The 15,343-nt window shown below is 33.3% G+C and overlaps 1 protein-coding gene across 1 annotated transcript; it reads left to right on the top strand.

The window, feature by feature from the left end:
• Window positions 1-1,830: 1,830 nt before the first annotated feature.
• Window positions 1,831-14,412, top strand: LOC100370077 (aspartate--tRNA ligase, cytoplasmic-like). Its single transcript, XM_002737613.4, has 15 exons — window positions 1,831-2,056; window positions 3,016-3,109; window positions 3,873-3,966; window positions 4,290-4,382; window positions 4,724-4,826; window positions 5,014-5,110; window positions 5,614-5,751; window positions 6,879-6,990; window positions 8,469-8,603; window positions 9,457-9,548; window positions 10,322-10,469; window positions 11,738-11,792; window positions 12,105-12,228; window positions 12,674-12,785; window positions 12,904-14,412. The coding sequence occupies exons 1-15, from the start codon at window positions 2,019-2,021 to the stop codon at window positions 13,065-13,067; spliced, it is 1,599 nt and encodes a 532-aa protein (XP_002737659.1). The 5' UTR covers window positions 1,831-2,018; the 3' UTR covers window positions 13,068-14,412.
• Window positions 14,413-15,343: the final 931 nt, after the last annotated feature.

The raw sequence follows: 15,343 nt of genomic DNA, 5'->3' as shown, positions 1-15,343 counted from the left end.
CTTTCCAGACTGCGAACAGAAAAGGTAGACATACACACTCTGTGGCTCGAAAAACTTCGGACCACTAATAATGGTCTAAGAAAAAACTGAGCTTAACAGGCCACACAAATATGGAAGTAGCTTCCGGACTTCGAACCTAACCCAATCGGCAGTTGTTCGGTAAATAATGGGCGAAGAACTCACATATCACAATTCAAATCTATTAGCTTATACTAGATACAATATAAGATGCATTCTTCATACATATAGTAACACGCGTGTCCGTTTGCAATCCCCGGATGATGATGATAATGTGTCCGTTTACAATCTTCATGTAATAGCATGTCCAATCACAACTTTCGTCTTATAACACGTGTGGCATTTTATAATCTCCAACCAATGTGTCCGTTTACAACCTCCAAATCATAAAAAAATATGGCCACTTACCATTTTCATACATTCAACAAATGTTCCATCTACGACCTCTGTATAATACACGTGTCCGTTTACAAGCTTCATACAATAACACGTATTCTCGTTTACAATCTGTGTCTACCTCTGTATAATACACGTGTCCGTTTACAATTTTCATACAATAACACGTATGCTCGTTTAGAATCTGTGTCTACATCTATATAATAGACGTGTTCGTTTACAATTTTCATACAATAACACGTATGCTCGTTTAGAATCTGTGTCTACCTCTATATAATACACGTGTCCGTTTACAATCTTCATACAATAACACGTATGCTCGTTTAGAATCTGTGTCTACCTCTATATAATAGACGTGTTCGTTTACAATTTTCATACAATAACACGTATGCTCGTTTAGAATCTGTGTCTACATCTATATAATAGACGTGTTCGTTTACAATTTTCATACAATAACACGTATGCTCGTTTAGAATCTGTGTCTACCTCCATATAATACACGTGTCCTGGCGTTTACAATATTCATGTATTTCGTCACCTGTGCATGCCAACATGCGTGTCATTGTTTACAAACAAGCGTCTACCCTTGAGCTTTTGCGTTTTAGCGTATGTTGTTATCGTCGCTTGGGACTCAATTCCCACGCGTGCGCAGGTGACGACCCTCTCGCTTTACCAATGTGAGCAAATGACTGGTAAATGTTGTATACATGTTTATAAATAATCCAGACACAATATAAATAAGTTTGTAGTTAGTCTGTTCGATCTATGGCGGTACTTGAACGCTTGGACATATATACTCTACCGTGATAGACCACAAACTACACGCTTATAAAACTAAGAGTTATGTTTCTGGTCAGTGTGCGCACCACCAAAAAAAATGGGGGCCGATCTGTTTTTTCTCCTACTGTAAACTAGTTAATATTAGCTAGAATTAATTTTCACTGAAAAGTGTTTTTTTTTTTGGAAATTTATTTTTACAAAATGTTGATGAGTTCAATATAGAAAACATATTAAATTCGCTGGATTTTACTTTCATTAAATCATCTCCTTAGCGAAAATGAATTCTAAGCAGAAATAAAGTATTTTACAGTAATTTGTCACCACACAGCGCCCTCTGTTTACGAATTGATCAAACTTACAAAGTATGTATCTTGTCAAATACATGTATAGACGTCGGGACTTCTTTATTGCTTTTTTAAAAAGTCCCGACTTTTCCAGTCTACATCGAACATTTTTGTAAATAAATAAAATACATAAACAAGAAATTTGAAAAGAAACACAATTATTACAATGATTATTATTATTTTTAATAACGTAAAATGATTGCAACAAATTCTCGACTGTCCACATTTTTGATTGGACAATAAAAACGTTGTTCATTTCTCGTAAACCAATCACAATGCTATACGGGGTCGCAGGTCAAAGAGTAACAACACAAAATAAACGAACGGTATTGTCATAATGGTCGTAGAAGGCAGTAATCACAGAAAGGTTAGAGGTCGCCATCATTGACACGCGTGCGTTGCAGTCTCCGGTTTTATCGGTTTGCACCGTAGTTTCGTCATTCTCGTTGTAGATCTAACGTCTGGCGAAGTCTGTGAGCGATGGAAGTGGAAAAAGTAGAGGTCCCAGCGCCACTAGGGTAAGTATGCAATCAGACAGAAGAGTTGTATTGAGTCGTGGAAGTGTTTTTAATTTCCATTGAAAGAGGTATCCAGACAACAGCATGTGCTTGGCTCTAGCTGCAGTTCTGCACGACCCCGGTAGTAGCTCTCGGTGTAATTTCGCGATCACCCCACGACGGAAAAACTTAACTACAGCGAATCAAAGAGATCAACGGAAATGCATCTGACTGTAAACGTAGAGTGTGTGTTTCGAAAAATAACATGACAAGGAGACTGAATAAGGGGTTCACTCATTCTGTGGGAATCGCCTTTAAATTTTTTATTTGTTTGTGATCTGAAACTGAAAGTGTTGTCAAGATGTGTATACATATTATCAATACATCAAAACAAGGTTGCTAACTTGTATTGATAAACTGGAAAAAAAGAAAGCTTTGTTTTTAACAAATCAAACAGTTACATGTACATTCCTTTTCAAGACAACTAAACATGACACATTAACAGCAGTCATTTTTTTAGATCTAATAGCGATACCGGGGGAATAGTAAATTCAAAATTGTCATCTGCTACTATAATAGTTTGCTATGGAACTCTTGGTATTTACTGTTGTTGTTCGTTTTCGTTACATTCTACATGAATAGAAAGACATTTATTTTTGTACATTTTTCTCATAAAACTGTATAATATAGACTGAGAGGAATCATATCTATTCTGTGTAGATAACACCAAATGTATCAGAAATTACTAAAATACCATCACAAAAAATAAAGGCTAACACAAGAAGAGCTATTAACCCCTTACCCACAGTCAATTAAATCAGTCCTTGAGCATTACATTTTAGGGTGATGAAATCTCAACAATATCTCATAATGTGTCTTTCACAAAGTATGTGAAATCACCTATAGAATAGAATAGAATAGGTAGGATCTCTATATACCCAGTTCATCGGTAATCGTTAAACTTTCTTATTACATTATAGCGCTGATGGGAAGCCAATTTCAAAAAAAGCGTTAAAAAAACAACAAAAAGAAGCAGAAAAAGCTGCAAAGAAAGCTGAGAGAGCTTCTGCTGCTGTAAGTATTGTTACTATCCTGATTTATATCATAATGAAACTTGTAATATCATTAATATTCAGTTCACATCACAAAGACAGAAGGGGTTCGTCCAGACATAGGACCAGGGGCCCAGTGCCTTCATATCACAGACTTGTGCCTTCTTACCTAAAGACTAAACAGTTCATAATGTCTTAATTTCTGAGGTTTCAGGACTTAAAATTACTCACTTCAGGGGTGTGCTAGAAAAAAACATGCAATTTGTTCTCAGAAATAATTATTCAGTAAATTATTATATTGATGTGATGAAAATAATAGACGTATGATGCTGTTACTGATAATATCTAGCAATACTATGTAACATGGTATTTATTGGTCATGCACATATGACAACTTCTTTAATCCTAATCTTACCAAATATAAAATCTCTGAGGGGCTAGTATAATTACACCCAGTGATCAATGTTAAAGTTTTGTTTAATTCATGAATTGTGGGATTATCTATTTGAAGATTTGCTCAAATTACTTCTTGTTGTTACTTCGAAACACCTTTCAAGAATATTGGCAAATGAAATATCAAAGAAACATTTAGATGAGAAGCTGAAATGCAGACATGATGGAAATCACTGAAACATGGTTTCCTGCACACAAATACCATGATTCAGGGAAAATGTTGTAGCTGTAAAAATTTCCCGGGGCTATGTGACTTTTACACAATTTTGTCATATTGTTTAATTTTCTAGCAGTGATGATGTAGTGTTTTAAAATTTTGTGTCTTCCACTAGGCTGCTGCGGCTGCCGAGAAAGAAAACCAGGAAGTGGACTATTCAGCCAATAAATATGCAGTATCTCCAATGATTCAGTCACAGCATAAAATGGGTATGAGTCACTTGCATTGGACTACTTACTAGAGTTATTCTGATTGGCTAATCAAGCCTAACTAATAACTGACAAACCAATCAGAGAAGATCTCTCTCACTCACTTACTTGTAACCATAGTGTATCGTAACCATGGTTATAGTTTTTTTCTCCATTTAACAAATCTGAACTCCCATTTCTGAACAATTTTGATCAAAATCTGTGAGCTTTGTTATCTTCTTTTTGATTTGTACACAATTGATTTTGAAATTACTGAATTTGTTGTTTGAAATTTAGATTTTCAAAATGAATAGTGATCGATTCTTTCAATGTTCATCCTGCAGATCGTGTAATGTTAAAGATTAAAGACTTGAACTCTACCCTAGCTGAGAAACGAGTCTGGTTACGAGCAAGGATACATACGAGCAGAAGTAAAGGTACGTGAACTCACACCGCTATAGTGAATAAAACAGTTTTTCATGCAAATCATACAAAATGCATTATCATTGTTCACAAAAACTAGTCTGGTTCAAAAAAAATTTTAATCATAGACAGAAAATTTAAAAACATAATTTTCTCCAAGAAATGCTATGACATTTTTGTTTAATTTTTTTTGGCAGGATGTGTGTGATAAAAAAATAAGTGTTGTCCACTATTGTACCAGTGCAATAATAGACAATTATAGGAGACTGTATTTAACTTTTTTTTTCATCCTGGGATGTAGCGTTTATGTGTATCGAGATATACCAGACAAAATGTGATCATTTTTCAATTGTAGGCAAGCAGTGTTTTGTGGTTCTACGTCAGCAAAGCTACAATGTGCAAGGCCTTGTAGCAGTCAGTCAGGTGGTCAGTAAAGCAATGGTCAAGTTTGCAGCCAAGTAAGTATTCACTTTTAACAAAGTTGAATGTCTAACACTGGCTAATAGGGCATTATCAAAGTTTTGATAAAAATGTGGAAAAAAGTTATGTGTGTTTTATTTTGTGAGTGGCCACAAAAGTAGATATTCATGCTCAAAGGATTGCTGCATTATAGTCATGGTATTTATGATAGTAATTCTATTTCAGCATTACCAAGGAGTCGATAGTTGATGTCGAAGGCATAGTGAAAGAAGCTAAAGTTGAAAGTTGTTCACAGAAAGACGTTGAAATACTTATAGAGCAAGTAAGTATTAAGTACGGTTGAGTGGTATGACACGCTTGATTTTTTTTCCAAAATTGATCCCACAAATATAAAATATTAAATGCTTGAATGTTTAATTAACAAATTGTAACGAAATAAATTAAATATTTCATGTATTGTGATCTTGGATTTCAGATGATGCTTTAACTTTGTTCGTTCGTACACCTTTGGTCACAATTCACAAAATACAGACAAATTTGAAAAATGTTGTGGCAAAATTATGGCAGAAAATTTTATGATCATCAGACTATTTATAAATATTTTGCTGAGACACTATTCTACCTTTTGATATTATAATACATGTAATTGATTATCATAAAATTATTGTTTCATTGTATCATTTTTTTTCTTCATCATTATAGAATGAAAAATAAAGAACATTAGATTTAACAAACAAACTTTATGTTAATAATTGTAAAAACAGGACTTTATCATTTTGTTGCTGTGAGTATACACTGCTAATATTATCCAATCATATTTTGCAGTTGTACGTTGTCAGTGCGTCTGAACCTCAATTACCTTTACAATTAGATGATGCCGTGCGGCCGGCAACTGAAGATGACGAAAGTAGACCAACAGTGCATCAAGATACCAGACTGGATAATCGTATAATTGATCTCAGGGTAAGTGTAAACGTATGTAATTGCATACAATATATTTCACTCTCTGATTATTGGCATTTGTTTATATCATTTGCCCACTGTTTGATGTGTAGAAGTCAGTGTATGTTTCCATGGACAGCAAAATACGGTAAAAAAAGCGACATGCAATTTTAGCGAATTGAGGTAAAATGACGTAATAGCAAAATGTTGATTTAGCGAATCTTTCTTGTCATTGTTGATTTCCTGTTTTCACAATACTTGTCTGTCTCGTGCCAAAACAAATGCGCAGTTATCACCTCCATAAAAACAAAGAAAAACTATACATCAGTATCACTTCATTTATTTATTTTCATTGAAATAATGACCACAATGAATACGTTTATTTTTTTGTGTCAATTTACTTTTCAATAAAGTGTATCTATCATGTCAGTACGTTTTTTTTTGTATTGTTTACAAAGTGTGTGTGGAGAAAAAAGACGTTGTTTGGTGGCCATTTTGAATTTATAATAAAGTCATTAGCGACATCTTAAATTAGCGAATCAGTTCTCTCACTAAATTCGCTAAAAAGACATGCTCGCCAAAAAAACATGTTTTACATGTATACTAGCTATGTATCGTATTATGATGTGAAAGTGAAGGTATGTAATTGTAATAATACTTACAAGTTCTAAGCAACGCAGATCAATGCAGTCTTAATAAGATGAGATAATTAGTTAATATGTTAACCATTATAAACTCTGCACAGAGAAAAAAAAGAAAGAAAAATGGAAAAAAAAATCTCATACATGTTTAATAAAGAAGAAAAATTATGGAGATATTTGTAATCATCTTAAAAAAATCTAGCCCAAAGCTAAGTCAAGGAAAAAAATAATAGCACAGAAGCTCCAGAAGTTTCTACAATGTGTGACAGAAAGTCATGGTCCTTATAACAATTTTATTAATTCAAAATGGCTTTTAGGATTTTAATTGGCCAATCCAGCAATAGTGTTGTGAGATCATAGTAAGTATATATGAATATTCATGAGTTACATTAATGTCATCCAATCAGCAGAACCTTTAATTTAAATACTAGTGTGAACAAACTTTCAGCACTATGCTAATCTTTTTATTTTTATGTATATTTTGAAAATGTTTGCATTTATTTACAGACCTCTACAAGTCAAGCTATATTTCGTTTGGAAGCGTCTGTTTGTCAGTTATTTCGAGAAGTATTAATGAAGCAAGGATTTGTTGAAATTCACACTCCTAAAATGATTGGCGGTAAGTATCTGCTCACTGCTGGTGACGTAACATATTGTCATCTTATTATGTAAACTACCGGTACCCCCTGTTTTACATAAAGGCTCAGTTCCCTGCAGAGGTCAAACCAAGTTGAAAGAGTCTGTGTGGCAATAATAGTGATTCAGGAAATGGTTTTCAAAATATATAATTGTTATGTCATAACAGCACAGATCAGTGGTTGGGCAGAGTTGATCTCGTACACATATTGATATTTGTTGACACAAGATGAATCTTTATGAGCAATAAGGACAATAATTCATATAAAATTAAATTTCAAAAAAACAAACATGGACATCATGTTGATAGTTAACAAGTCAGACTCACTTCCTGTGTGACCCCACTGTTACAATAACAATTTGTAGAGCTACATATGCAGATGGAATTCATATTTGAACTTCATTGGTAGTAAGGCCAGACTTTTATTATCCCTTGTTTCGAGAACCCGCCGAATGAACAGGAACCGAAAATGAAATCAAAATAAAATTTGATTTCAGCGTAATTTCTCGTGCCCGCCAACTTGTAAGCGCAAAAAATTGCTAAAAAAAATATTATTTTTATCTTAATTTTTTTTACACCCGCTGCATAAAAAATCCAAGTTGCATTTTCGTGGGAGTATCATGATCAAAGTACCGAAGTCTTGCGCAGATGAGAAACAAGGTTATAAATGGAATAAATTTTTATTTCATTAATCCTTTCCGATCAATGATCTCACTTACAATTCTTTGAGAATCACACAAATCTAATGGGAAAAAAAGAATTAATTTTATTTTTTTCCGCCCTCCTCAAAAAAATTGCCTTAAAAAAACTCGAGAAACAAGGAATAAAAAAAGTGTTACCTAATCCCTATTCTATGAGTTGTAGTCACTTTTGTCTCACTTGACAATGACATTGAAAAAGTATTTGTTTCGTGCAATTCAATGGTTTTTGAATTAATGATCAGTTAAACACACATTTAAATTGTACTTCTGTATCTAACTTATCAGACTTGTATTGAGTGCGACTCGATCATCACAGTGACTGCTGCTTTAAAGGGCGACGGTCTTCGCGCTGCGCATGTGCAACATATGTGTTGATAAACATTGATTTTCCCACAATCCAATGCATTTTTTAATGAAATCACTTGCACTAATTACCGCCAACGACTCTTTCGATGCCTTCATAAACACCAAAAAATACTTGGTAACGTCTCAGTAACAGTCTTTGTTTATACGAGACCCATATCTCGCACATTTGTGGTGTGACTACCACCCTTTAATATATATTGTAAAATACTTTATTCTCGCTTGGAATTTATTTTTGCTGAAGCGATGATTCCGTGAAAATAAAGACCAGCGAATATACTTTTTTTCCTATATTTCACATTAAACTCATCAAACATCAGTGAAAATAAATTCCATAGAAAACAACCAAAAAGCCTTCACAGCAAAAATTAATTAATTAATATTTTTCAATCTCAGCTGCTAGTGAAGGTGGCGCTAATGTGTTTACTGTTAGTTACTTCAAGACTAAAGCGTATTTAGCACAATCACCACAGCTGTATAAGCAGATGGTTTTAGCGGCTGATTTTGACCGTGTCTGGTCGATAGGCTCAGGTAAGTGTGTATCACCATTATTTCCCATTGTGTAGCCATTCACAAGTCATGCCAAGGGTGGATAATCAAGGGCTTGCAGATCGTGTAGCATGTTATTGCATGAACTTTGTTCTGTACTGTACTATCTGCTCTTACATACCTAAATTACAGAGGTGTTTCTATTGTCAAAATAAGTAATATTTTAATGAAACAGTATACGACAAATGCAACTTTTAGTTTATATGCACTTACCACACATTATATTCGCTATATTAGACACACTTGCACAGTAGAAAACAACATATTCAATTCCAACAGGATCATACATGTACTTCCACATTGCGTTACCAGAATTCCCCTAGAATTACGTCCATACAACACAGCAATTTTATTAGTTAATAACAGGCTAATAACACATTCAGCATTGTTCGGTTTACAACATTCTACCTACAATCGTGGGATTTAGAATTGTAAACGTACTCTGACATGTACAGTTTACTTCCCATAAGTCATTGCACCCCATTATGTCGGAATAAGACCCTTGTGACATATGTGAACACATCATGTGTCAAATACATTGTTTATTTTAAATACTAGAATTTTGAAAAGCGTCATGAGCGGGAAATTTTAATTGGTGTGACGTTAACTACTGTGAATCATAACATTTTTTCCTCAACACAATTTTGGTGCAACATTTTATGTATTTTTCTCAAATTTATTCGATAATTTTGAACCAAATAGAGCAAATAATTTTATGTTGCCTGTAAGTATATATCAAAATTTTCGAAAAGAAAAAAATATTTCTGACTACTTTTCTACAAATTTGTCTTTCATTATTGAAAGCACTCCAAAGATAATTTGTTTTGTTTTTCAGTATTCCGTGCAGAAGACTCTAATACTCATCGGCATCTTACAGAATTCATCGGACTGGATTTAGAAATGACGTTTTATTATCACTACCATGAGGTATAAACTGTTAATTTTATATTATCATAATTTACCATGGCTTTTATGATTCGGTACAACTCCTGATGAACAAAGTACAAGATCAGATTAATGCTTCACATAGATATGTGCATAATATTAAACCTAATTAGCTTATTCTTTTGTAATGTAAAATTTAAGATACAAATACTAATAATATGATGTTATTATGAGGATATCATAAAGTATGCACGCAGGCAGCACAGCAAGAGTATCGACTCCTCCCAAAGATATATCATGGGAATGCCGAAATCCCAAAAGTTTACAACAGATTTAGCGAACATCTTTGTGTGGGGTCCGGTCAAACTTCGGACTGGGGCTGCTATGTTTTTTATTATTATTAGAGGATGCTTACACATGTAATCATTCCATATTTGGAATTCGCTTTTTGTAATATGGTAGGATAAATATACCCCATAAAATACCGCAAAATTATGGCACGCTGTAATGTGACAGATTTATAATAATGCATATTATTATTGAAAGCAAATTTATTGTTTCAAAAATGCTATATCTGCACTGATTCCAATTTTCAAGTTTTATTTTACAGTACTCTACATCACACTAACATTGAATGTGTTAACTTTCCTTTGCTATGTGTTAGTTGATACAGTCTCCTCCGTTCATAAATTGTGGTTTTCCCTTGATAACCTTACATGATAAAATATAAAGTTACTTGTTAAGTTCTTTGCTTGATAATAATCTGATATATGTCCAGGTTGCCTGTCCTTAACTCATCTAACTTTTGATTTCAGGTGGTTGATTTGATTGGTGATATGTTTGTCCAAATATTCAGAGGACTACAGGAACGATGCAAAGAAGAGATTGATGTGGTCAATAAACAATATCCAATGGAACCATTCAAATTTCTAGATCCTTCATTGAGACTAGAATATCATGAAGGTACTTCTGGGGGAGGGGTATTGTTCTATAAAGATCGTACATCATGGTACTTCTGGGAAGGAAGTATTGTTTTATAAAGGTTGTACATCCTGGTATTTTGGAGGTATTGTTCTATAATGGCAATAATTTGCAATACCTCAAGTGTTGCTGTGTAAGGTTCTGAAATAAATAGGAAGTTAAAGGATGAGCTAATTGTGACATTCTTTTTTTTGGGGGGGGAGCGTCAAGCATAATTGGGTTACCGAAGTAACACTCTTAGAAGGGTGTGGGTAGAAAAATCGTGTCAGATGTATTCTAATTTACAGGGTGGTTACAAATCATTTCTTACTAAAACATTGTGTGATTATTTACTAATTGCATTTCATTTTTATTCTTTATTTGGACTAAGCAAATGAATTATTATTAATTAATTTATTCCAGAATAATTTCTTGGACATTGCCCAATTTCTGTTGTCCAACTTATTACAAAGACAATTTTGAAAGAATTCATACATACAAGTTCATTTTTTTATTTGATGAAATATGGCCAACAGATGGCCATTATTGAACTGTTTCCCGTAAGATAACTTGGCCGAAGTAAAAATAGGTACTCATAACGATACAATACATATGGGGTTTTAAGTGCATGTTATTTTTTGACTTTTAATTTTTGTTCAAGAAATATTGCTTCTAAACTCAGTTTAGTTATGTAATTTAGTTTATGTAGTGTTACCATAGTTACGCAATAGTATATCACTGGTGGCATTGTGATTGTTGTATCAGACTTGCTAAACTATGTTAAAATAATTATTGAAGTTTAAAACAAAAAAAGTGGTGATAGTTTCCTTGTATTTTTGGTTAATAGTATATAAAAAACTCAATGAGGTGGCCAAGGTCTCTGGCTGATATTCAGCAACTAACACATATCTTAGGCTCCATTCGTTGTAACAGTCTGTAGATATTTGACTGGCAGGGTTGGCAGCAGAAATTGATAGGAAGACCACACAGGCCCTGGCCTTTGTGGCAAAATATCGTCAGCATTTTGCAAACAAAAACAGTAACCTTCACTTTTGGGAATTGTTGCCTGGTATAAAACATTTAGTTGTTCAGTATTTAGTAATAAACTGTCAACAAATTTACACTAACTTACTAAATGATGGATGACATTTGTGCAAATAACATTTTGAGGACATGTTTTCTGATCTTTTATAAAGTCTGGCATTGTCTGATCTCTACTGATTTTACATTATTTTTTTTTTTAAATCAAATATCAATTTTTGCTTTTTAAGGAATCCGAATGTTAAAAGAAGCAGGATTTGATATAGGATTTCAAGACGATCTCAGGTGAGTCGTCTGAGTCACACAAACACACACGAAAAAAGAAAAACAAATTTGATGTGTATGATTTTTTTTAATTGTTAATCATCCTATTTTTACTTTAATTTCCATAAAAGTTAGAATTTTTAAATTATTTTTAAAAATAAAACAAAAAATCATAAACATGTTTAACTGGCAAGCATGATGGCCAGAAAGATGAATATTTTGTTTCTGGGCTTTATATTCATACAGTTGGTAAATCCTGGAATATGCCCTCTATAGTTAATATATTCAAATTCTTTCTTTCGATCTAACTTAGCATATTTTATGTATTTCAAGCACGCCTGCTGAGAAGTTACTTGGTAAACTGGTCAAGGCAAAATATGATACTGACTTCTTTATATTAGATAAATATCCTCTGGAGGTGCGGCCATTCTACACCATGCCTGATCCCAATGACCCAGTAAGTATTATAGAGCGCCCTCTATAGTTCAAGTACAGAGCACAAGCTTCTCTTGCTGGTCAAACACTCCATATACAGCGAGGCACTTTTCCTCCAAATGGTGATATTCTTAATTTAGTATCAAAAACAGTGCTTTATTGTTTTATAAATTGTTCGCAGCCGACCCTCAAAATGAATGTAGATTTTGTTGCTAGGCTACACTAAATACACACAGACTTCATAAATTGCATATTGTTTGGTTGTCAAAAATATCTCTGTATTGAGTGATTGTCTCTCATTCTTGTGAATTCTTCTGATTTGGAGTGTTCGCATAGGGACATTTTGTGAATTGATATTTTTTGCGAACACAACCAAAATTAATAATTTACAGTGTGCGTATGACATGACGTGAATAGATTCCAAGTTCAACAAATGTTTACATCTTGTCTTGCATACTTCGTTACAGAAATCGTCTAATTCTTATGACATGTTCATGCGTGGTGAAGAGATATTGTCGGGAGCTCAGCGAATACACGACCCAGAGTTATTGATAGAACGAGCAACGGAACACGGGATTGGTAAGTAATCTATAAATAACTATGAAAAATGCAGTCCCCAACAGGGACTATGCCATAAATATTGACTTGGTGGATAATTGAGTGGATTGACAAATGGTTTATTTTATTATGTTGGCAGGCATTGAAAGTATCAAGCCATATATTGATTCATTTCGATATGGTGCTCCTCCCCATGCTGGGGGCGGTATTGGACTTGAGAGAGTGACCATGCTGTTCCTGGGATTGGATAATATTAGGAAGACGTCTCTATTCCCACGTGATCCCAAACGGTTAGCACCATAAGTCAGAGTATACCCGTTCTTGGAGAAGTCGGATCTATAGTGACACATGTTGATAATAATCCTTGCCAAAGATATGTGTAATTATACCAGCTCTACAATACATCAGTCACTGATTGAATAAGTTGACAGCTTTTGTCATTTTCCTTAGTGAAGACTTTATTTTAGCTGGAATTAATGTTTGACTTTTCAGATGTTGAATGTGAAATATAGGAAAAAAGGTATATTTGCGGGATTTTATTTTCACTAAATTATTCTGTCAGTGAAAATAGCGAAAATTAATTCCAAGGTAAAATAAATTATTTTACAGTAATTTACTCTGCTTGATTTCATCGTGAATTAATTGAACTAATGTGATTTACTTTATTTTCATTTGAATTTCATTTTTCAAAACTTTTCAGCGCAAATAGCAAAAAATTATTCCAAGTGAAAATAAAGTATTTTACAATGTAAAATGTGTGTGGTTTGAATTTGTTGTATGTACCATGAATTCAAATTACACAAATTTTGAATTACTGATGTGTACCATAAATTAAAATTCCATGCATTCTGTATTATTGGTACTACAATAAATTCAAACCACACAAATTTTGATTTACTGTTGTGTGCCATAAAAAAATTCCATGCATCATGATTTACTGGCACGCACCATAACAATTAAAATCACGCAAATTTTGAATTACTGGTACACATCATGAATTCAAATTGAAAACAAATTTGAATTTCTGATGCGTGTTGTAAATTAAAATTCCAAGCATTCTGATTTATAGGTTCATACCATGAATTCAAATTGCAAGAATTTTGAATTACTGGTTTGTACCATGCATTCAGATTTGTTGCCAACAAATCACAAGTGGTTTGAATTACTAGTGAGCATCCTAGATTTGAATTCCACAAATTCTGAACTATTGGCACAGACTATAAAAATCACATAGCCATTCAGGATGACTGAATGGATTCTATTTTAAAGCTGAAAATTAATTAAAATCATGCATTTTTAACATCCCAGAATGAAATCAAACTTTACAGTTATACAGCATGTTCTGATTCAAAATGGCTGGTTTCAGTTTTGTTTTTTATTGCAAGACGAAAGCTGTATCATATTTATGCACAAATGTGTGCTCATTTGTTGCCAGTTATGAGGCTTGCATGTTATTTTACAGAATACATTTAAGGATGATATTTTGTTAATCCCTATACTAGTAGCTCATTTGCATACTGTTGTCATGACGTCTATGTACTTTAATATCTCAGACATATTTTTACATTGTAACTCAGACCAGACATCTTTAGATAAATAAACATTATAGTTATGTGTTGTCAATTAAAAGTAATAACAATGAAACAAAGTATGTCTTCTTTTCTAACATGCATTATACCCGTGATACCATGAGATTTTGTTGGTTGAACTTGGACTTGAAATGGATGAAATGTGAATTGTTAGCTGGTTTGCAACATACAGAATCTTGTAGCAATTATCCTGGCTAGTTTACAAGGTTTTCATCACTTTTTCAAACTTTCCATGACTGGTTACAAACATATAAACTCTAAGGTAAAACTTTCAAACAAATCTAATAACTTTGCATTCATTTTACACAGCTATTTACGCTATTTCTTAACATTATACTTTGAGCATGTATTACGGTCCTGTAACACATTTGGGCTTTTTGCTCTACTTTTAATTAATTTTTCCAACTTTTTACTGCGGGGTTCAGTTGGCCAACCACTTAGGTCAAATTTGCAAACAAATTAATTACTTTTCAATCCCTTTGCATGATCTTTCCAAAAGGTTAGAACCACAGTCAACAATATTACAAATTTAATCACACATTAAAGGCAATTTTCACGGTGTTATACAAAAAATGTTCATCGCCGTCACAAATTACACACATTAAAATATATATAATTTCAATAATAGTCACAAAATTTTAACAAAAAACTTGATTTGCTCAGGCAAGTATTTGCCTCTGCTGGTGAAGCTAAACGTTCCACATAAGCCAATCTCAAGATCACTCTGCTATAGGAGTCTGGAGAATTGGTGCAAATATTTAATGTTTGGAAATGTTTCAAAATTTCTATTGATAGCACTTGTATGTTTTGGACTTGACCTATGACCTCTACAATTTGTGATGACAATGAAATGAATTATGTAGGTTTGTTTTGTGAATGTTGGGAAGTTGATTTTTGCATTTGAGGGATTATTGTTTCAGTGGTGATAGTTTCCTTGTATTTTTGGTAAAGCCAAGGCAGACTTTAATACAATAGCTTCCATGTTTTGAC

Source organism: Saccoglossus kowalevskii, chromosome 15 (assembly GCF_978046115.1).
Source record: "Saccoglossus kowalevskii chromosome 15, keSacKowa6.1, whole genome shotgun sequence".
Lineage (NCBI taxonomy): Eukaryota > Metazoa > Hemichordata > Enteropneusta > Harrimaniidae > Saccoglossus > Saccoglossus kowalevskii.
The sequence above is the reverse complement of the archived record's forward strand: the minus strand, read 5'-3'. Positions and strand labels throughout refer to the sequence as shown.

Bases quoted from the DNA above. Each gene is read 5' to 3' on its own strand.
- LOC100370077 (XM_002737613.4), top strand. From the start codon at position 2,019: ATGGAAGTGGAAAAAGTAGAGGTCCCAGCGCCACTAGG. The intron at 3,110-3,872 runs GTAAGTATTGTT...GTCTTCCACTAG, and splicing joins CTGAGAGAGCTTCTGCTGCT to GCTGCTGCGGCTGCCGAGAA. The intron at 12,786-12,903 runs GTAAGTAATCTA...TTATGTTGGCAG, and splicing joins AGCAACGGAACACGGGATTG to GCATTGAAAGTATCAAGCCA.